Here is a 23,659-nt window from a genome sequence, read left to right as displayed (position 1 = left end):
TAAATATGCTCCCCCACCCAAAACCCCCGATTTCCCACGGGTCCCCCAAGTTGAACCTCTCTGCGAGCTATTTTGCGGCTGCGGCGGCGGGTCCACAAAAGGCATTGAAAAGTCAATTATTTAGTGATTTCCGGAAAAAAAAATACTATCTCCATGGTTAATCCAAAGACTCTATTGATAAATCTTAAGAATTACCACATGATTATCACACCAATATACTTCACTATTTTCTGTGTCCACGTGATGTTCCTAATCGTTTTCTACTTCATCCATATTTTATTCTCTTACCTTTCTTTTCTCTGGGTTGAATTCCCTTTGTCACTTTTTTCCAAGCACCTTCCATATCCTCTGTTGTTGCTGCTATTTTTGCAACAATAAACAATTTCGATTGGTCTATTCATATATCTTAAGTAAATCCTTTATTTTTTTTTAATGCCTCCTAGTAGTGACAGCTCTTTTAAAACAATGCCGTTCAAATATCTGTCTCCGCCAATATTTCAGTGCCAGGTGATATATAAGGTGCTGACTGGTGCCAACATTGACCTTCATGGAACTCAGCATTTTCCCATATAGTCTCGTAGATAGATAGACAGCACTGTTCCCGTTACTCTTCCTGATATTTTCTTTATCTATCTACATGTATTTTACCCAAGATTATCTGTTCAAAGGCCCTCATGCGTGAGTTGAATGAAAATAGTACACATCCTTACTTCAATTTATAATCGTTTGGAAAGTCTCTTGTCTTGGCTGGGACAACTCACAAAATACACCCATGCACCCACACCCACACACCCATGCACTCACCCACACACACCCATGCACACACATCCATGCACCCACCCACACACACCCATGCACCCACCCACACACACCCATGCACCCCCATGCACACACACCCATGCACCCACCCACCCACACACATGCAATACAAAAGACTGCAAACTGGACCTACCTATACTATAAAAAAACAGGTGACAATTATGGTGTTCAAGCACAACGAACCTGGAGCACGGAGACAGGGAAGACTCGCTGGTAAACAATAGTGAAAAGATGAGGGACCATTTGCATGAATCAAGAAAAACTAGATACGGAAAAAGAAAACTGTAGAGATTTGGCTTCCCTATTGCAATAATCTGGATGCAGAGATAATTAGACACACAAACATCCATAAATTTAAAGAAAGTTGGAAAAGCCAGTGTGAAGTTAAGACAATATGATCTTAATCCAATTCTCATATACTACAATTAGATATACACACAGGGAAAGAATATAACCAAACTTTACAAACTGAATTTTATTGCATTAATGAATATTATTAAATACTGTACACAAAGAGACTGCTGTACACTATCACAAACTTCTGCGTGTCCTGCTGCCGAGCACAGCACACTGCCTGCCTTGTGACCCTGAAGAGGTACATGAATTACTCGCCCAGTGTGTGAAGTGTGACTGAGATAAGACGGTCGGTCGCCCTGCCTGCCGTGGCATCTCCCCTCCTGCCTCGCTCCACCTCACAACCACTCGTGTTTTGTGTGTGATTCAGGAAAAGGTTTTGTTACAGACAGTATTATGCTATGCCTTATGTCTATCAGTGCTGCTTTATTTTACCTTATTTCATATCTTTATCTATTTGTCTATTTGTTTATACTGAGGGGAGAGTTTTGTTGTCAGGCTGTGCCACTTGTTAAATTTGAAAACTTCTGTATATTTATCAATTCTTCAGCCCAGCTTGACTTTGTGGTGCTTCTCAAGTCAAGATTATACTTTGGAAATAAATTCTAACAACTCTCGTACCTGGGCTAACAATATTTTTTTTAATCTGAATGTTAAATTACAGTTTACATCTAAAAATATAGGGCTTTCTTAGTATGGTTTTCCTTAATAATTTTGTAAAGATATAATTTAGGTTGTGGGTGGCATTGCCAGCCACCAATAATACACAGTAAATGTACTCACTAAGAAACTGAAGACGTCTAAAAGTATAATTAAAATTTCTTTCACATTTGCACTAATAAAAAAAATTCAAGCAAAAACAAAAACTCATGAAATTTGGTAACTGAAAGTAACCATTTAAAATGTCTGATATGATATGATTCTAGCAATAGTACACTAATAAAAATGTCATGGGCCTCTCTAAAATAATCCTGACAAATACATAAAAAGCTTCTGATACAAAATTACTTTCCAGCAATATACATTAATAAAATGATATCACTGACTTCTCTTAAAACCAAAACAAATCAAAGAAGAAAATTTACATAACATAAAAGCTTTAAATAATACGAATATACAGCAATTCATGTACACACAAAAGAAAACCATAAACTTCTTCCCAAAATAAATTCCTGATGAATATATATATTAGTCTGAGTGATCCCGTGTTGGGAGTCTGAGGGAGGAGTCAACAGGATAATTTGTACCATAGCAGGGAGGCACCGGGTGAGGGGGGAGCCACAGCCACACTGGACAACACTCACTAAACAAAACTGATGCTATCTGTTTTGTAGTTTTAAATTATAATATGGACTACAACAGATTAATACAGTCTAAGGATGTATTTACAAAAATAAAACAATACAAAATCCACTCAAGAAATAGATCTGAACACCTAAATTTGAGATCTAAAAATACTTTCAATCGTACAAGTACAAAAATATCACAAACAGTAGAAGGAACCTCTAGAGAAATGTGTCACTTGCCGCCAAAACCTCTTTTTTGAGACGATGCACAAGTCACGTCTTCCCTTTTTTTGGTAGTAAACAAATAATCTTTGCAGTTTTCTACACTACTTACTATTCAACTTTGTACATTGAGTGTGGTCATAGTAAAAATGGAATGTCATGTACAATTGGTGATACAAAAGAACGTTGCAAAAACCAAAACTATTATGACATGGTTGTTATTACTCTTCTTGTTGCTGTGGTTGCTTTTATTGTTGTACACACATCACATACACGGCATGGAGTGACAGCCGTGTTCCCCGCCACACACACATACATGAACGTTTTCCCGCTGCCCTGGAGACTGTCCGCGCACATGAGCGTCCACACTCTTTAAGTACCACACACAGGGCAGACAGGTGACCAACTCCTTGTGGCCAACTCTTCACTGGCCCATCACAACAGTGCCGCCACCACCACCACCGCCACCACTCGCACTCCCCGGGCGCCTCACACTAGCGACACTCAAGGCATGGGGAGTCTGGAGGAGGTGGAGATGGAGCTAATGTAGGAAGACATGGGCAGACCCTCACAGGTGCTGCTGCTGCTGCTGTTGCTGCTGTTGTTGTTGCTGCTGTTGCTGCTGTTGTTGCTGCTGTTGCTGCTGCTGCTGTTGTTGTTGCTGCTGCTGCTGCTGCTGTGTGGGTGTGTGGAGGGGCTGCGAGGGCTCAAACTGCAGCGGCACAAGTGGGTTTGGTGGCGAGGTGTGGTGGTGAGGGTGGGTGGAGGGCGGGGCATCCTGGAGGGAGGCCGGGGGCAGCCTGTGGGGGGGCCGCATGATGTCGTCAGCCTGGGGGCAGTGCTGGCGCGGCCCGGGCTCCGGCGTGTAGGTGAAGGTGAGGTTGGTGGCGTAGATTATCCCGTCGTGCCTCACCAGCGAGACAGGAACCTGTGGAACACGTGGTCAGTGGCGGCTCACACTCAGTTGACACTCAAGCTGCCTCAAGCTCTGGCTAACATGCTCTTGCTTAATCAATTTTTCTTTCCTCTGCTTAATATGCTCTCAGCTTTGGTGATGTGAAACTATGTGCCTCTTTCCTCTAACTCCTTTGCAGGCCTTGATCTATCTTCAAATGTGCAAAATAAAGACTTGTTCCTGGCTAATGTAACTTCGTACTGCTGTGTCAAAAGATTGTGTGTTTCCATCTTCCTTTAGCATGCAAATTATCTCATCAGTATGTATGTGTTTCTTTATGTGTTACTTTCATATTAATAATACTTTTGGAAACTTGTTGAAACTTCTTTATGTAGCACTGTACTCATGTTTTAATGAGTTATAATTTCCTCTAAGCTACTTCTTGCTGTGAACTATAAACTGAGAAAAAAAAATGGCCGTTCTTGGTAAAATCCCCCCCAAAAAAACACTGACTACCTCACAAAGCTACAGTTAAGCAGTAATAAACAAATTGACGACAAAATAAATGTCGTTCAATACTGCCCAAGGAAAAACAAACTACAGAAAAGGTCAGAGCAAGCAAGAATAGAGTTCCCTCACCTGTGTAGGCTGCCGCACCCACTGCCAGCCCCTCCTGAAGGCCGAGATGTCTGGCACCACACACAGCATGGACTCCTGGCAGCGGTACATGGTCTCCGCCTCAACATCCCCGAACCACACACGCAGGTTGGGGCTAAAGTTCTCCCCTGTGAGCTCCAGCATTGCCACGTCCCCTCCACCATTGAGCTGTTAAGAGAGGTAAGTTAAGGTTAGGGTAAGGTGTTATAGCATGAATGGGAGATAAGGGGACACTAAAAGGATAATAGCAAGGATGTTATCAAGCTTTGTTCTATAATCATTGAAGTTTGAGAAGAATTAAATTACAGAATGACTAATAAGACAAAATATTAGTAGTTATATAAAAAATTTGGGTGGAGGAAAAGATGAAGGTATGATTAAAGGGGAATGAAAAAGAAAATAATATTGGGATTTTACTTGTAGTGGAAATTGTATAAACAGAACTCAGGAAGGGAAAGTAGAGACACCTGAGGAGGAAAAACAAAAGGAAAATAAGAAAAAAAAAGGGACAAGAAATATTGGGTGAAAGAAAAGAAAAAAGACAAAGAAAGTCGAACCAACTTGAAAACAAACAAGAGAACGAAATAAAATACTCACACTCAAGAAAAAAAGAGAATGGGATCTTGAAAATGAATGAATGAATGAAAGAAAGAATGGAGGAATGAATGAATGAATATTAGTAAGAAAGAAAGAAAGAAAGAAAGAAAGAATGAATGACAAAATGAAAGAGAAAGCAAACAAGTACATAAATCAAGTGTCTTACATGGAGGGAGTTGACGATGGGCACGGGCGTCACCGGGGCACGTACGGGACCCATGCCCTCGTAGAACTGGTACTCGGCCTTGTCGGTGCTGATGATGGTCCATGAGGCGCCGTCATTGATCATCTCCTTGTTGGCTTCCTTGGGGCATGGGGTGGCCTGCGGAGGAGCGAAAAGATTAATTATTTGTCTATATCTCTTTAAGCACTGTGTATAGTTTCCTACAAGCACTGAGTAAATGGGGATATACTATTACATTTCTCTCCTTTTCCTCTCTTCTTGCACTGGGAGGGGACTGAGTAGGTGGGGTATTTTAATATTTTTTCTTTTTTTTCTTTGGGCACTGAGTAGGTGAGGTATTTTTAGTCTTGTTCTTGAAAGTAGAGAATGTAAGTGCTCTGTATTTCCTCTTTTATGTTTGCAAGGTAGGAAATGGCAGGAAAAAAGAGTAATGGTGTTTTCTCTTTTTTTTATACTCGAAAGCAAGAAATGAAGGAAAGGAAGGAGTCATCACACTTTCCTTTTTATACCTGATAGTGTGAATGGTAGGAAAAGAAACGGGAATTGGACACTGAAGTTATTTTTCTTCTGCTATAGATGAAAGTACATTGGCAGAAAAGTGAAAGGGAATGGCTGTTTTTTCTTCTATTGCTTGAAGTAGGAATGGTAGGGAAAGAAAAAGGAGTGGGAGACAGGTGATCTATTTTGCCCTCACAGCTGAAAGTCCATTTGGCAGAAGAGAAAATGGAGGGCAAGGGTGATTTTTCTTCGCAGAGGAAAGTATGTGAGTGTGAGGGAAAGGGCGAGGAAGGGCTGGCCGTGGAGGTCATTTTTTAACGCTGGTAATTGGAGAGAAAGAGATCAGAAGGTCGAGATGATTGTTCTTTATGAAGGAAATGAACCATAAACTATAAAAAAAGAAATTGTGAACAGGACATGAGAAAATACACGAATAGGTAGATGATTGTTATTTATAAAGAAAAATAGCCCCCCCCCCTCCCCCCCCCCCAAAAAAAAAAAGAAATTGTGAACAGGACATGTGAAAATACAGGAATGGATAGATGATTGTTATTTATAAAGAAAAATAGCCCCCCCTCCCCCCCCGCCCAAAAAAAAGAAATTGTGTACAGGACCGTGAACATAAAGGGAAAAAAAAAAAAGGTGTATAGAAAGAGTTCATGATAAAGCATTGAGGAAGATGGGGCTTTTAGAGTATGACTAATATTTTTTTTCGAACATAAATAAATGAAGAAAAAAAACTTAGCAGCCATCAACCAATGAACATATGAACCAGCCAGTCACCTAATCAATCATCCTTTCAGTCAGTCAGTCAACCAAAATATCAATCAATCTCTCAATCACTATGTCTACCTAACAACCGAACACTCAAAACACTAAGTCAACCAATCAAAAAACATAGAAATCAGTAAGTCATTCCATCCATCAATCAGTCAGTCAGTCAAATAATCAATCAATCGATCAGTCAGTCAGTCAACAAGAGAATTAACAGTCTTTCAAAATAGGCAATAATCAACCCATCATTAAAAAAAAACGTAAAAAAAACCATACCAATCAGACTACCAATCAATCAGTTAACACCTCAAACAGTCGAGCAATCAGTCAGTCAATACTTAAATTTGTATACCAATCAAGACTGCCAATCAATCAGTTAACACCTTAAACAATCCAGCAATCAGTCAATTAATCAATCACTCAATGCTTAAATTTGTATACCAATCAATCAATCACTCAGTCAATCAAACCACAGCCTCAACTCACCTGGAACTGGATAATCCTCTCCTGGCTGAGACACAGGTACATGCGCTCCGTGTCCTTCATGTAGAACGCGCACTTGTGGAGCTGCGACACGGGGTCATCGGCGTCAAGGAGGGCCGTCTGCTTGTCCACCTTCCGGATGATGAGCCTGGGCAGCGCCATCCCCGTCACGGCGCACACCAGCTTCACCGTCGCCCCGTAGTGGATGTACCCGTCACGCACACTGAACTCCTCACTCTCGCTCTCGTTGTCGTCCACTGCGGAGGGTAGATTAGTGTTAGGGTGGAGTGTTGATAGGTTGAGTTTTGTGTTGATGTGACTATGAGGTTGGTTGTTATTGTTTGGTTTGTGTTGATGTGGTAGTGGGATTGGTTTTGATCTCGTTCTCGTTGTCGTCCACTGTGGAGAGTGAAGCAGTGTTATGGTGGTTGCTATATGGTTAGTTTGTGTTGGTGTAGTGATGGGGTTGGTTTCTGCATTCTCTCTTATGGTGCTATGCTTTCACGGATTTGTGTTTCGTTCTTCACTGTGGAGGGTCAAATTGTGTTACGGTGGGTTGTTTATTTCCTGTTTTGTATATATTAAAAAGAAAAAGATTTGTAAGAAAAGAGTTAAAAGTCCTCGAGGTAAAGGGAAGAGAGAGAGACAGCCGAGACTCAAAGATGGAAGAGACGGAGGCGAGAGATAAAAGTGCACGGTGAATAATAGAATCTCACCTGCTGTCCTGTACCTCCCCCTACCTCCTCCCTTCACCCTACTACCCCCACCTCCCGGTATCTCCCTCTCCCCCTCTCCTCTCCTTTCCAATCACCTGCTCTCCTCTCATTTCTTCCTCCATCACCTGCCGTATCTTTAACACACACACACATACACACACACACACACACACACACACACACACACACACACACCTACCCTTCATTCCCTTTCTCTATCTCCTCCGTCACATCCTAACTACCTATCTTCATCTTTCAAGTAACCATTCCTAACTACGCATTTCATTCCTCACAAATAACACTGCCCCATCATTCTCCTCATCAACATTATCTGCAATACTACCATTTTCTTCTTTCTCAACATCCCTTTGTATCCCATCACCTTTCGATCATCTGCCATCTTCTTTTCTTCCTTTCCTCCTATTCACCTCACAAATATACACCCCCCCATTGCCCTCTTCACTATCAATACCTACAAAACTACCCCCTTCTTCCTCTTCCTCACCATCCCTTCGTAACCCCTCCCTTCTTCATCATCCGCGTCATCTTCTTTTCTCCCTTTCCTCCTATTCACCTCACAAAAATACACCCCCCCATTGACCTCTTCACTATCAATACCTACAAAACTACCCCCTTCTTCCTCTTCCTCACCCTCCCTTCATAACTCTTCCCCTCTCCATCACGTGCGTCATCTCTTCTCCCCCTCATCACCTGACATTCACCTGACATTACCTGCAGCAACACCTGGGCAAGACAAAAGCTCCTCATAAAAGAGTTGAGCGGAGATTAAATTTTGAACTCGACTCCGAACTGTTCCTCACGTTAAACACATATATACTCTCTAGTCAGTAAAGTGGTGTTGAGGTGGAGAGAGAAGGAAGGTAAAGTTGGCAAAGGTGTTCCTCGCGCAGTGCTGGGAAAAAAAGGGCACAAATGTCTGAATAAGTGAAGATAAGTGGCTTTATTTCAGGTTAGAAAATTACGTAACACTGAAAAGAAAGGTGTGTGAATAAGAAGGGAGGAACGAGAGGAGGAGGACCTAAGAAGCGATACAAAGCGTTATAGGTCAAAAGAAGAAGAAGAAATGATACTCGGCTCAGGAATAAAGTAAAGCGAACTGAACTAATCCCAACCTAAGCTTATTATCAATGACTTAGGGGAATAAAGCTAAATACGGGTTAAGAGGTGATGAAACTGATCTTTAGCTATTTCCTGTCCCCTCCTTGCGACTCCCAAGAGCAAACAGCAAAATTAGATGCGATTAAAACCATTCCTTCGTCTTAATTCTACATTCCCGAAGACATGAAAAGAAAGTTAGGAAATAAAAAAAGTAAATCTATACCGTTTTCATCTCCTTAAGTTGACAGAACAAACAACAAAGGAAAGATGAGGAAGCGGAGAGGAGGAGAGACGAACAAATTACATAAACCAACCAACAGACAAACAAATCATACACAAACAAAAGAAATAAACAAAACAAATATATCTATACATTCTCGTTCATCTCAGTAAACAGGACAAACATCAGAGGAAATAAGAGAAAGTAGAGAAGAGAGACGAAAAAATAACATACCAATAAACAAACAAACAAATAAAATAAATAAATATATATCCTTCCTTCTTAAGTCTAGGGCACATTAAAGAGGGTAGGCGGACAGGTGGAGGCCGCAGGACAGGTGGTGGAGGCGAGGCAGGTGAGAAAGTGTTTAAAATGACAGGTGAGCGACAGGTGAAGGGATGGAGGCGTGAGGCGGACAGGTGGAGAGGCGGAGGTGCGGTGAATATATGGAGGAGCAGGTGGAGAGCGGAGAGAAGACAGGTTAAAGTGTGGAGTGTGGAAGACAGGTGGATAAAGACAGGTAGATGTGGAGACGAGTGAAGGGTGGATGAAGAGGAGAAAGATAAAGGAATAGAGGTCAGTGGTGGGTAGCAGAGATGGTTAGTAGAGAGGAAGAGAGGTGGAGATGTGGAGATGCATGGATGAACAGGTGGGAGACGAGAAACATATCAGTGCTGGTGCGAAGGTGGTGGAAGGGGCGGATGTGAGAAGATAGCGATGTGGAGGGAAGTGGTGGGTAGCAAATACGGAGACATGAAGAGAGAGGTAGATGGGGCATTTAGAAGATGGAGGGTGATAGATAACGATGTAGATAGGCAGCGAAGACGGATAGAAGAGAAAAAAGTGGAGGTGGGGAAGTGTTGGGTAGCAAATGCGAAGACAGGAAAGGAGAGGTAGATGAGGTATTTAGAAGATGGAGGGAGATAGATAAAAGATATGGGTAGGCAGCAAAGACGGTTAGAAGAAAAAAAGGTGAAGGTGTGAAAGAGTAAGCAGGAGACAAGATAAATGTTGTGGATGTAGAAGAGCAGAAGAATTAAGGAGAGAGATAAAGGTGTGAAAATCAGTGAAGGGAAGCGGAGACGAGCAAAAGCGAGATAAATATGGAAGGTGGATGAAGATGGATGTGGATGAACAGGTGGAAGACAGGAAACAGATCAACGTTGCCAGGGACACTCACGCAGGTGGATGGTGAAGGCGCCCCATTGCGTGGACGAGGCGTGGAAGTTGCCGTTTTCGACGTGGAGATACCGCGTGGACACCGTCTGGGAGCGAAGGCGGTTGAAGAGAGCCACTTTGGTCCCTGAGGCAATGCACACTGAAAGACAGACAAGAGCCATGAGCACACACACACACACACACACACGCTTTTAGCACACATACATAGAAACTCTCATACATACTCATGCACTGAAACGCAGACTTCATTACTATAACTTTTGGAACTCTTTCAAGAGGAGGGTATCAGGACACCTCTCCTTCCGAAACTGACCTCTCTTTCGGCCACCTCTTTGGATTCTTTTTAGGAGCAGCAAGTAGTGGGCCTTTTTTTATTATTGTTTCCTTTTTTTGTGCCCTTGAGCTGTCTCTTTTGTTGTAAAAAAAATTGTATATATACACTGAAACAGCCTCATTACGTATAAACTAGCTAAAATGAATTACGAGCCTAGTACAAATTAATTAGTAACCTAGTCCATATAAAATAGTTATCTTGGGCCACTAAATAACTTACCAAAATAAAATAGTAACCAAGTTCAAGTAAAGTAATAATATAGCCTAGGTAAATTAGTAACCTCGTCCATATAATTAACATAGCCTCAATGAATCAGGAACTAAGCCGTATTGAATCAGTAACGTGGCCCTGTGATTTATTAACGACTATGACAGACACGGGTGACATAACCAATATAAGGAGAGGTGACGATCTAATACATTAATAAACATACAACGGAAACCAGCCATACGAGACATTAATATAGAGTAGGATGACGGTTGGGTGCATAAATACACCCCGACATACACACGGTCATAAGCCACACACGTTAATACCCCCCCCACCACACACACACACAGACAGACAGACAGACACACACAGACAGACAGACACACACAGACAGACAGACAGACAGACACACACAGACAGACAGACAGACAGACACAGACACACAGACAGACAGACAGACACACACACACACACACACCCACACACATGGAATCCTGCCCCATTAAAATTCATATACAACCATAATACGTATAACCCAATCATAGTGAGTCATACCAAGAGAGATGATTTTCCTTCGTATAAAGCAGGTGAGACTTCAAGATGCCTAGCAATTAACCTGCGTCACGTACCCTGATGCACCTGTAGACCGCTTCTTACCTAGCCTCTCTCACCTACACCTCCTCTTCCCTCATTACTCTCACCTAACTTTTTTTTTATGTTTGTTGGTTGTGTATTTTAAGATATTTGTTAGCCTACCCCTCTCGTCATCAATCTCCTCTCTCTCATTGGTCTCACTTTCATTTTCTCGTTCTCGGTATCTCAGGTGTGTTTGGGGACTGATGAACAGGTGGCGTATAGTGTTCCCATTCTACCTGTTACGTCAATACTTCTTTTTACAGCAAAGGAGACACCACAAGGGCACAAAAAAGGAAACAATAATAAAAAAAGCCCGCTACTAACACTAATTCTAATCCTAATACTAGTTTCGTAATCCCTCTAATACCTTATAATTACACAATACACTACAATCTTCTTCGGCTTGTCTCTTAAAACTACAAATGTTCAAGTCTTATACACCTTTAATATCCCTTTTATAACACCACACCAACACTACCTTTCACCCACACAGCGGCAGATGTTAATAGCTCACCTGAGTTCACCTGTTCACCTCCTCCACACACCTACACCCGCCGTCACATCCCCTCCCCTCCCCCTCCCCTCTCTCTCTCTCTACCTGCTCATAAGCCAGAAAGGGCACCACCACAGACTTGCACGCAATCCCTCACGCACTTGACATTTCCTCAACGTCACGCACTCACTTCAACTTTATCGTCCTCTCTCCTTTTCTTCTTCCCTCCTCTTCCTCCTCCTCCTCCTCCTCTTCACGCCTGCCAGCTTGCCGTGGAAAATTCGTAAAAAGTCTCACTACTTGTGGTGTTCATTCTTCTTCTTCTTCTTCTTCTCTTTCTCTTCTCTTCCTCTTCCTCCTCTTCTTCCTCTTCCCTCCTTCTCTGTCCTCTCTCTCCCCTGGTATTTGTGTTACGTTCATCCTTTTTCTCTAATCTTCCTCCTTCCCCTCCGCTTCTTCTTCTTCTTCCTCTTCTCTCCCTCTCTCCCCTTTCAACTGAGGTTTGATAGGAAGAGGGAGAGGGAGGGAGGGAGGAAGTGAAAGAGAGAGAGAGAGAGAGAGAGAGAGAGAGAGAGCAAAGTTATCCCAGGAAGCACAAGACTTGGTTCCCACGACTCTTCTGACCCCATTTACTCTTTACTCTCTCTCTCTCTCTCTCTCTCTCTCTCTCTCTCTCTACTTCTCTTTCCTTCTTTTTCCTTCTCTTTCCTTCTCTCCTCCTTTTCTCCTTCACATTTTCCTTCTCATTTTCATTCTCTCTCTCTCTCTCTCTCTCTCTCTCTCCGCACTTCTAATTTCCTTTCTCGTCCACATCCTCTCCTTAACTTTTTCATCTTCCTCTCTTCCTCTACTCGTTCAAGTCGCTGGCACCCCTTTCCTCCTCCTCCTCCTCCTCCTCCTCCTCCTCCTCCTCTTCCTCTTCCTCCTCCTCCTCCTCCTCCTTCCCTTGAGCTAAACGCCTCGGGCCACACAGCACAGTAACGAGAATTTCCGTCTCCTCCAACGCACAAGATCACCACCACCGCCGCCGCATGTCTCTGGTGGTGGTGGTGGTGGTGGTGATGGTGATGGTGGTGATGGTGGTGGTGGTGAGGCAACCGTAGCATAATGACAAAACTAGTCTGAGTTATGGCAAGAGTGGAGTGATTGAAGACTTGATATACTTGGGTGGCTGAAGTGATGGTAGTAGTAGTAGTAGTAGTAGTAGTAGTAGTGATGGTCGTATTTTTTTTTTACAACAAAGGAGACAGCTCAAGGGCACAAGAAAAAGGAAACAATAAAAAAAAAAGCCCGCTACTCGCTGCTCCTAAAAAAAAAAAATCAAAAGAGGTGGCCGAAAGAGAGGTCAACTTCGGGATGTGTAAATATAAACAAAAAAAAAAACACATAAACCGCAACAAAATCAGAAAAAAACAAACAATGCAACCTGCGTATCGTAAAAAGGGTTGATCTTCTATATGGCAACGGTGGCGGCGGTGGTGGCGGCGGTGGTGTAAGACTACAATGATGAAGGCTGTCCGTCAACGTATGGCAGTGAATGGTGGGAACGGTTGTGATAAAGTGTCGTAGAGAAGGTGTTTGTGAGGCGAGGGTGTTAAGAAGTGCTCAATTGTGTAACGCGAGTGTGTGTGTGTGTGTGTGTGTGTGATAATTGAAAGTCCAGGTAATAAGATTGAGGTTTATCAAGATTGAGGAAATAGTAAGCATGGAAAGATAGATAACTAGATATATACATGAGAAATAATAGTAAAGAAAGATAATGAGCAAGTGGATATAATAAAATGTGAGAAAATGCAATAATAAAGAAAAGGAAGGAAAAGATAAGTGAAGAGACGAAGAGGAAAGCGAAGAAAATGTAAGGAAAGATAGAAATAAAAACCGGGAAAAAGAGCAATAAAGGGAAAGGAAAGAGAAGGAAAGAGACAAAAAGGAGAGAAAAGAAAAGGTGAGGAACGACAGGAATAAAAAAAAAAAAAAATTCAAAGAAGGGAAAGAAAAGAGAAGTAGAGAGACAAAAAGGGAACAGAAGAAAGGGTGAGGAACAACAGGAATAAAAACCAAAAAAAAAGATCAAAGAAGGGAAAGAAAAGAGAAGTAGAGAGACAAAAAGGGAACAGAAGAAAAGGTGAGGAACAACACGAATAAAAACCAAAAAAAAAAGATCAAAGGAGGAAAAGAAAAGAGAAGTAGAGAGACAAAAGAGGAACAGAAGAAAAGGTGAGGAACGACAGGAACAAAAAACAAAAACAAAAAAAAAGATCAAAGGAGGAAAAGAAAAGTGAAGATGCAAAAAGGAAATATAAGGAACGACATAAATAAAATAAAAACTGAGAAAGCAAAAAAGAGCAGAAAGTCTCAGAACGTGCGTGTGAATAAAGAATAGAAAGGTTACATTAGACGCTTTTCAAATGACACACGGGAGAAAATATTACAGGGAAAAAGATGATACATACGAGAGAACACACACACACACACACACACACACACACACACACACACACACACTTTCAGCACACTCTGACCACACAACAATCTGGACACATTACTGAAGATGAAGGAAGGGAGGAAGGAAGGAAGGGAGAAGGGAGGTAAGGAGGGGATAGAAAGAAGGGAGGAAGAAGGGTGACGTAAGCATCTGAAGGAATGAGGAGGAGGAGGAGGAGGAGGAAGAGAAGGAGGAGGAAGAGGAGGAGGTGTGAAGGTATGGCACGGAGACATAATGACGGGGTGTGATTGAGGAGGAGGAGGAGGAGGAGGAGGAGGAGGAGCAGAGTCGGTGGAGTGTGGTGGTCATTTCCCTCTCTTCCCCCCCCCTCCCCTCCTCCCCCACACCCCCCTTCCCCCCTCCCCCCCTCCGTCACACACGCGCTACCTGTCCTTCTTCTCGGGTGTAATTTTTTTAGTGTGTGTGTGTGTGTGTGTGTGTGTGTGGTCAATCTCCTCTTATCGTTACTCTTGTATTGTCACGTTTTTTTTTTTTCCCCAACCGCTTAATTTTCTGTTAGCGCGGAATTACTTTATATTTCACTCGTCTTTTATTTTCTATTTGCTTTTCCAAGAGCATCTGGTTGGGTGTAATATTTTTTTTTCTTCCGGTAACGTTTTTTCTTCGTTTTCCGGTAAATTTCCACGACACGCCTCCATCAAACGACTATTAATCTAATTTTTTCCGTGATATTGTTCTGTAAAATAATATAAAACAAGAGGGAGGGAGGGAGGAAGGAAGGGAGAGGAATGGAAGAAGAGAGGGGCAGGAGAGGAAGAGAGATGGAAAGATGGAAGAAGGGAGGAGGAGGAGGAAGAAAGAGGGATGGAAGAAGGAAGGGAGAGGAATGGAAGAAGAGTGGGGCAGGAGAGGAAGAGAGATGGAAAGATGGAAGGGAGGAGGAGGAGGAGGAAAGAGGGATGGAAGAAGGAAGGGAGAGGAATGGAAGAAGAGAGGGGCAGGAGAGGAAGAGAGATGGAAAGATGGAAGAAGGGAGGAGGAGGAGGAAGAAAGAGGGATGGAAGAAGGAAGGGAGAGGAATGGAAGAAGAGAGGACAGGAGGAAAGGGGAGGAAAGATGGAAGGGAGAAGGAGGAGGAAGAAAGAGGGATGGAAGAAGGAAGGGAGAGGAATGGAAGAAGAGAGGACAGGAGGAAAGGGGAGGAAAGATGGAAGGGAGAAGGAGGAGGAGGAAAGAGGGATGGAAGAAGGAAGGGAGAGGAATGGAAGAAGAGAGGACAGGAGGAAAGGGGAGGAAAGATGGAAGGGAGAAAGGAGGAAGAAAGAAAAATCATATTCGTTTTTACCTTCAAGATTAAAATCCACATTACTCATAGCGATCTTCCTCTTCCTACAATCCTTCTTATCTTTCATTACTGTCTCGTCGATCGTTATGTCCCCCCAAAATCTTATTACTCGTTTTTACAAATTCAAGACTGATACAGATTTTCCTCTTCCTACAATCCTTCTCATCTTCAATTGCTTACTGAATTCAAAACATACCGCTTACTCGTCCCAAAAGAAGCAGTGCAGTACAAACCAGTTCTCTAATGGTAGGCAAATTACACGATTTTCTCTTCTCAAAGTCAGAAAAAAAAGACGCTCGATTATTTTCAAGTGTAACAAGTTATTTAAGATTTCCTGCCTTTGGAAAGTACATTTGACGCTCCCGAATATGTGAAATCCAGGGCGTCTTTCTATTGTTTACGCAACGAGGGAGGAAGGGCGAGCAGGGAGGGAGGGAGGGAGGGAGGAAGAAACGAGAAGAAACGCGAGGGGAGAGAGCGAGCGGGGAGGAGCGAGAAAATACATGCCAGGGAGGGAGAGAAGCGCGTATGGGGGAAGGGGGGGAGGAGGAGTAAGGGAGAGAGATGAAAGGGGAGGAAGGGAGAAGGAAGAAGGGAAGGGGAGGAAGAAAGGGAGAGGAATGGAAGAATGGAGTAGGAGGAGAGGGATGGAAAGATGGAAGAAGGGAGGAGGAGGAAGAAAGAAGGATGGAAGAAGGGGGAGGAAGAGAGGAATGGAAGGGAGGCAGGGGAAGAAAGGGAGAATGGAAGAAGGGAGGAAGGGAGAGGGAGGAAGAAAGAGGAATGGAGGAAAGAAGGAAGGGAGGACAGGAGGAAAGGGAGGAAGAGAGGAATGGAAGGGAGGCAGGGAGAGAAAGGGAGAATGGAAGAAGGGAGGAAGGGAGAGGAATGGAGGAAAGAAGGAAGGAAGGAGGAGGTAGACTAGGGAGAGAAGGTGGAGGAGGTAGACAGGAAGTGGCAGCCCTCGTATTTCCCTTCCCTCCCCTCCTTCTCTCCCCCCTTCCCTCCCCCCCTTAATGACACGCGCACCTGTCTCCCTCACCTGAGACTGGAAATAATTCGCCCGTTTTTTGCATGTCGTGTTGAAATAGTTCAGTCCACCGTAAACATGGCGGGGAAGTTTTCTACCGTGCTGTTTCCCCCTTCGAGTGTGGGCGAAAAAAAAATGACAAAAATAATGAAAACGGGGAATAAAAAGTGGAAAGGGGAGGCGGCAAATTGGAGGAAGATTTCGTGAGGAGGAGGAGGAGGAGGAGAGGAAGGAAAGGAAGGAGAGAGACGCGTGGCAGGACTGGACGCGTGTCGGTTTGAACAGGCGGAGGAAGAGAAGAAGGAGGAGGAGGAGGAGAAGGAAGAGGAGGACGATGCTACAGATAACGGAGGGAAGAACAGGTACAGGAAAGGTGATGATGAGGTGAAGAAGAAGATGATGATGGTGAAGAAGAACAAGTAATAGATGATGAAGAAGAAGTGACGCAACAAATAGAACAAGAAGTAAACAAAAAAATATATAAAAAAAAAGGAAAAACACGACAACGGAACACGATCGAAAAAGCTAAAAATAAGAAACAAAAGTAAACAGAAAAAGATGGAAGGAATTTCAATCACCGAAGGAGGAGGAGGAGGAGGAGGAGGAGGAGGAGGGGGGAGGAGGAGGGGGGGGGGGACGACTTTACTTTCCAACTATAAATCAACACGTACATTTCACAATCTCAGCGTCTTGGGTGCCTCCTTCCCCCCTCCTCCCTTCTTCCTTCCTTCCTTCCTTCCTCTTTCCACTTCCACTCTCTCTCTCTCCTTCCCCTTCTTCTCCCCTTCTCTCCTTCTCGTCCTGGGATAACACACACACACACACACACACACACACACACACACACACATTGTAAGTGGAATGGAGTTTACTATATAGTTTACTCCTCGTCGTCCTCCTCCTCCTCCTCCTTAACTCTCCCCTCTTAGTTTGACGACCTTTGCTCCAGACCCCCGGGAAGTGGTTGGAGGAGGAGGAGGAGGAGGAGGAGGAGGAGGAGGAGGAGGAGGAGGAGGAGGAGGAATGTAAACTGGTGATAGTGGTGGTGAGCTCTTCTTAACCCTCCTCCTCCTCCTCCTCCTCCTCCTCCTCCTCCTCTTCCTCCTCCTCTTCCTCGAATAAGTCAAGGTTTCATGTCCAATTTCTTTTCAAAATAACATTCTTCAGAACCACATTAATTCTCTCTCTCTCTCTCTCTCTCTCTCTCTCTCTCTCTCCCCACAATATCTCTCTATCTTCATGTCGTTTATAATTTTCCAACTTTCTATCATTCTCATTTTCCTTTCCCATTTTCTTTATCGTAAACTATCTTAATGTCATGACCATAATTAGTTTTCCTTTTTGTCTCTCTCTCTCTCTCTCTCTCTCTCTCTCTCTCTCTCTCTCTCTCTCTCTCTGATGACAAACCACTATTAATGATCACGTAATTAAGCTATGACACTAATGGCAATCAACGCTTCTTCTGCATGGCTCGTAAATCACCTAAACTCTCCCTAAATAACCGAGACACGCGGTAACAACTAACTAACACCAAGCCGGACGAACGCAGAGGCAAGACTAACACACGAGGTCAACATCCTTAATATTGCTTCCTCTTGCATGACTAGGAAATGACCTTCAACCTCCCATTCAATGACCTAAATACACTAAGTTAATAAGCAAGATAGTTTAACACTCAAGATTGGCATTAATGGGACGATCTCTTCTTGGGAGCCTTGGAACAACCTAAAGTTAATCCTACCATTCAAATGACCTAAATACACTAATAATCCTCCCATTCAAATAACCTAAATAAGCTAGAAAGTAAGAGAGTAAGATCATTCAACATTCACGATCGTCATTCTTCAAATTCTACTTCTTATACATTTTAGTAATCACCCTAAAACTACTATCATTAATAACTATTACTACCTATCTACCTATCATTAATCACTAACAACTAAGGCAATTTAACACTTACGACGTCTTAAAAATAACCTTAAAACTATCACACATAACAGCTAACTAAGACATTCTAAAAGGCAAACAACCAAGCGAATTCAACACTCACGATCGGCTTTCTTGAGACTAATTCTTCTTGGACGTCTTAAAAATAACCTTAAAACTATCACACATAACAGCTAACTAAGACATTCTAAAAGGCAAACAACTAAGCGAATTCAACACTCACGATCGGCATTCTTGAGACTCTGCTTCTTCTTGGACGGCTTGGAAATAACCTTGATGCGTCGCGAGTGGAACACCCCGATGTCCGCACCCGAGCCCCAGAACTTCTTGACGGTGAGCATGAAGTGTTTCCGCTTGTCCGAGTCGCTGATGAAGAGGGTCTTGGCGGCGCAGTAGTGCTGAGGGGGAGATGGGGACACACGGTCAGAGGGGTGGAAGGGTGAGTGACGGGTGATTGAAAGATAGACGGATGGTTGAGGGCAATGTACGGGTGAAGGATGAGGGAATGAGGAATAGGAAGATTGGTTGTGTGAAGAAAATGGGTAAAATGGATGGGTGAAGGATGAGGGTTTAGGATGGGTGAAGGAGTGTGGATTGCGAGAGAGACAGGTGATTGATAGATCGGAAGTTTGAAGGATGGTTGAAAGGAGAACGGGTGAAGGATAGAGAGGTGGAGGGGAGGAAGGATGAAGGAGGATGAGCCATAAAGATGAGTGATGGGAACGGCTGAAGGATGCGAAAGTGATGGATAGGAAGGATGGGGAGGTGCTGAGGTGAAAGAAATCAAAACTAGACAACAAACCATCAATCGCAACATTCCTGTCCATTCATTTATACAGTTTTGATATGAGTTTTAATGTTTGGTTCTTTAGGTGTTTCAAGTGTTACAATATAAGGATTGATAGATGGAAAGTTTGAAGGACGGTTGAAAGGAGAACGGGTGAAGGATAAAGAGGTGGAGGGGAGGAAGGATGAAGGAGGATGAGCCATAAAGATAAGTGAAGGGAACGGCTGAATGATGCGAAAGTGATGGATAGGAAGAATGGGGAGGTGCTGAGGTTAAAGAAATCAAAGCTAGACAACAAACATTCAATCAAAACATTCCTGTCCATTCATTTACACAGTTATGAGTTTTAATGTTTGGTTCTTTAGGTGTTTCAAGTGTTACTAAATAAGGCGTCCAAACTATTCTGCAAACCACCAGGGCGTTGCAGCTTCCACACGTGCGAACATCACGACACGACGAAGACTCCGAGAAGAAACGATGGAATTTACACGAATCGGATTCCGGATTGACTGAGAGAGAATTAATGTTAAGAAAGAAAAGAAAAAGAAAAAGAAGGAAGTAGAAAGAGGATGCTGAGAGAAAAACATAGCAGATGACTGGAGAGTAGGTGAGATAAGTAAGGACGTTGAGAGAGAGAAAAAAATAGCATATGACGAGAGAGAGAGAGAGAGAGAGAGAGAGAGAGAGTGAGAGAGAGAGAAAACCCACCTCGCTTTGCCATTCACTCTCCCGCGCGCCCTCACACACGGGACAGGTTAAAAAAAAAAGTGAAAAAAAAAGCGAAGCGGGCGTCCAAAACTTGTTGTGTCCCGCTTCGAACCACAAAGTGAGGCCGATTCACTTCGCGTTCGAACAAAGAAACAGAGGAATAACGAGTGGCGTGTTTTTTGCGACGGACATATGGCGCGGCGCTGCACGATTTTTTGTTGTTTTTGTTTCTTTTTCCATTTCCTTTTTTTTTTTTCTCTCTCCGTTTCTCTCTCTCTCTTTACGTCTGTCGGCCTCAGTTTTTGGCGGCCATGATGGAACGTTGTGAGCGGCCCCGAATGTTATAACGAACGGCGCACAACGTAATAGTAAAGTAACAATGGCGAGAGAGAGAGAGAGAGAGAGAGAGAGAGAGAGAGAGAGAGAGAGAGAGAGAGAGAGAGAGAGAGAGAGAGAGAGAGAGAGAGAGAACGAAAAACGGAGAAAGAAAAATATAACGAGAGGAAAAATAAACTATAAAAATAAAGCAAAAAAGGAAGGAAAGTGAAAAAGGAGAGAGAGAGAGAGAGAGAGAGAGAGAGAGAGAGAGAGAGAGAGAGAGAGAGAGAGAGAGAGAGAGAGAGAGAGAGAGAGAGAGAGAGAGAGAGAGAGAGAGAGAGAGAGAGAGAGAGAGAGAGAGAGAGAGAGAGAGAGAGAGAGAGAGAGAGAGACAAATACTGGCGCTTCGGTTTCACTCACTTCACCGTTCGACTCCCGCGCTAATCACTGTCAGCCATTTCGCCATAATAACCGGGTTCAAGGTGTAGAGCCACGCGTCTACCTCACACACACACACGCACACACGCACACACACACACACACAAAAAAAATCTGACACTCCAATTTTTTTGTCTCGGGTTCATCTCCAGTTGCGAAATAAACAAAGACGAAAAAAAATGTGCGGCGTCACTCAGGTAATGGCGTGATACAGGTGATCGGAGGACTCAGGTGATCGGAAGTGGCTGCCTCACCTGCCCACCCAAGCATCGCACGCACCTGTACCCTTCACGCCGCCGCCACACACACACACACACACACACACACTTCTTCCACCACCACATAATGATACAAACTTGTCCTCTTGCACACACACACACACACACACACACACACACACACACACACACACACACACACACTTTTTCCTCCACCACATAATGATACAAACTTAACTCGTTCTCTTGCACACTCAACACACACACACACACACACACACACACACACACACACACACACACACACACACACACACACACGCACACACACACACACACAGGCACAAATACCAAATTCTTCCACGTTCATTTTTGGTCTTTGTTTCATCTCCAGGTGTGAAATAAAGAACAAGAACAAAAAAAAGTGCCGTAATAGCCGGGTTCAAGAAATTCCGTGGTGCAGTGGTCAGCGTGCTCAGCTCATAACCGAGAGCTCCCGGGTTCGATTCCCTGGCGGAGTGGAGGCGGATGGGCAGTCTACTACACCTGTCCCCCTGTCCACCTAGCAGTGAATGGGCGCCGCGGGTGTCGTCAGTAAAAGGTGTGTCCAGCGTTGCCAAATTGTCGTACTCTGAACATCTATTTATTATTTTTAGACGCCAAGACTGTCGTAACCACACAAACAACGATAGAAAATTAAAGTCATCGTTGAAAATGCTAAATACTGATGGTTTTCGTTTTTTTTTTATATAGTTATCGAAAGGAAACTACGAAAATGCAATGCGCTGGGTACGATAATATGGTATCGCCCCCGCGGTTGACTGGCCTTCCTTCAGCTGTCACCGTCACTCCGCCGCACCCACCACGACACGAAACAAACACACTTATGTACACGACGCACTCACATACACACGACACTCACACTCATTCTTCTGTTCGCACGACACACTCACATACACACGACCCTCAGACTCACAATCATTCTTCTGTACGCACGACACACTCACATACACACGACCCTCACACTCATTCTTCTGTACGTACGACACGACCCTCAGACTCAATCATTCTTCTGCATACGACACACGACACTCACACTCACACTCACACTCATTCTTCTGTACGCACGACACACTCACATTCTCCTGCATACCCGACATTCACACTCTCACACACTTAACAATCGTTCTTCTGTACACCCCACATTCACACTTGAAATCACACTTACACTCGTTCTTCTGTACACACTCACTCCTATAGACACATCACTCACTATTAGTCACACCACACGCAGTTTTCTGTACTCACTCTACACCTCACACACACACACACACAGACCCACACCCACACACTTATTCTTCTCTATGCACGACACAAACAAGAGTCTTCCTTCGCTTCATCACTCTTAAAAAAATAAATACATATAAATAATATAAAAAAACAAGTTCAAGTCCATCCCAGCAAACAAACACGCTCCGAAGGCCTGACCATGACCTCCACTACGCTGTTCATCTCCATTAGCACGTCGCAGTGGCCGGAGTGAACATTACGAACAGGTTACCAGGATGACTTTTACATATCCCTACCCTCACTACCCTAGCCTGCCCCTCCCCTCTGCTACCACCTGGCTATACCTTTAATTAACCTGTTCTGCCTGTTTGATCTATACCATTTGCACTGTCACCTTGCTGCCATTTATCTGCTTTTAATTTCAACATCTACCTGTGTGTTTACCTGCCCTGTCCCCTTCCTACCACCTGGCTATACCTTCAATTAACCTGTCCTGCCTGTTTGATCTCTACCATTTGCACTGTCACCTTGCTGCCATTTCTCTGCTTTTAATTTCAACATCTACCTGTGTCCTCCTACCCCACCTCCTACCTTTACACCCCTGTTCTGCTCCCCCCTCTTCTTTGATCTTACCCATTTCACCTGTCACCTTGCTGCTTTTTACTTTTTTTTTTTTGCCACTGTGTGTGTGTTACCTGTCCCTGTCCCCTCCTACCACCCCTGCTATACCCTTATTAACCTCTGTCCTGCCTGTTTGATCTATACCATTTGCACTGTCACATTGCTGCCATTTCTCTGCTTTTAATTTCAACATCTACCTGTGTGTTTACCTGTCCTGTCCCCCTCCTACCACCTGCCTACCTTTAATTAACCTGTTCTGCCTCTTTGATCTATACCACTTGCATGTCAATTTGTTCCTACTTCCCTGCTTTTATTTAACTTTCTGACACCATTTTTTTTTAAGCCTATATATTTACCTGATGTTTCCCTGCCTGTATATTCCTACCTTTAATTAACCTGTCCTACCTTGTTGATTTATACTACTACCACTTCCCTGTCTACTCCTCAACACAGCCTATGTCTACCTGGTCTGTCTTACTGGGTTCCAATTATCATCTGCCTACCTTTAACTAACTTGTCTTGACTTCTTGCTCTATACCACTAGCTACCACTAACCTCCCTTTTACCACTTGTCTGTATGCATCTACCTCTCCTGCGGCTTTCCTACCATTTACCTGTCTCAATTAACCTGGATCCTTGATATAACTACGTCTATCCACCTGTCCCATTTCTCTACTTCCATTAACCTTTCCTACTAACTTACTGACTTGGCAATACCTGTGTTACCTGTTCGTTGTTACCTATTTATTAACCTGTCCTATAAACTTACTCTGCCACTTGGATATACCTCTAACTACTCTTTCTTACCATCTTTGTTTCTTTTCAACATTCTCAT

General features: G+C 43.5%; 1 protein-coding gene across 11 annotated transcripts in view; it reads right to left on the bottom strand.

The window, feature by feature from the left end:
• Positions 1-1,279: 1,279 nt before the first annotated feature.
• LOC127008702 (recombining binding protein suppressor of hairless-like) overlaps positions 1,280-23,659 on the bottom strand; it is a 198,654-nt gene continuing 176,274 nt past the window's right edge. For all 11 annotated transcript variants that reach the window (XM_050881032.1, XM_050881034.1, XM_050881036.1 and 8 more), the window contains 6 exons: positions 18,668-18,842; positions 10,005-10,142; positions 6,773-7,026; positions 4,997-5,152; positions 4,216-4,401; positions 1,280-3,609 (listed from right to left, as the gene is read on the bottom strand). In XM_050881032.1, coding sequence (XP_050736989.1) covers positions 3,250-3,609; positions 4,216-4,401; positions 4,997-5,152; positions 6,773-7,026; positions 10,005-10,142; positions 18,668-18,842 — 1,269 coding nt within the window. In that variant the 3' untranslated portion in view covers positions 1,280-3,249. The remainder of the gene's footprint in view (positions 3,610-4,215; positions 4,402-4,996; positions 5,153-6,772; positions 7,027-10,004; positions 10,143-18,667; positions 18,843-23,659) is intronic.

This window comes from Eriocheir sinensis, chromosome 38 (genome assembly GCF_024679095.1).
Source record: "Eriocheir sinensis breed Jianghai 21 chromosome 38, ASM2467909v1, whole genome shotgun sequence".
Taxonomy (NCBI): Eukaryota; Metazoa; Arthropoda; class Malacostraca; order Decapoda; family Varunidae; genus Eriocheir; species Eriocheir sinensis.
This window is presented reverse-complemented; position numbering and strand designations above follow the sequence as displayed.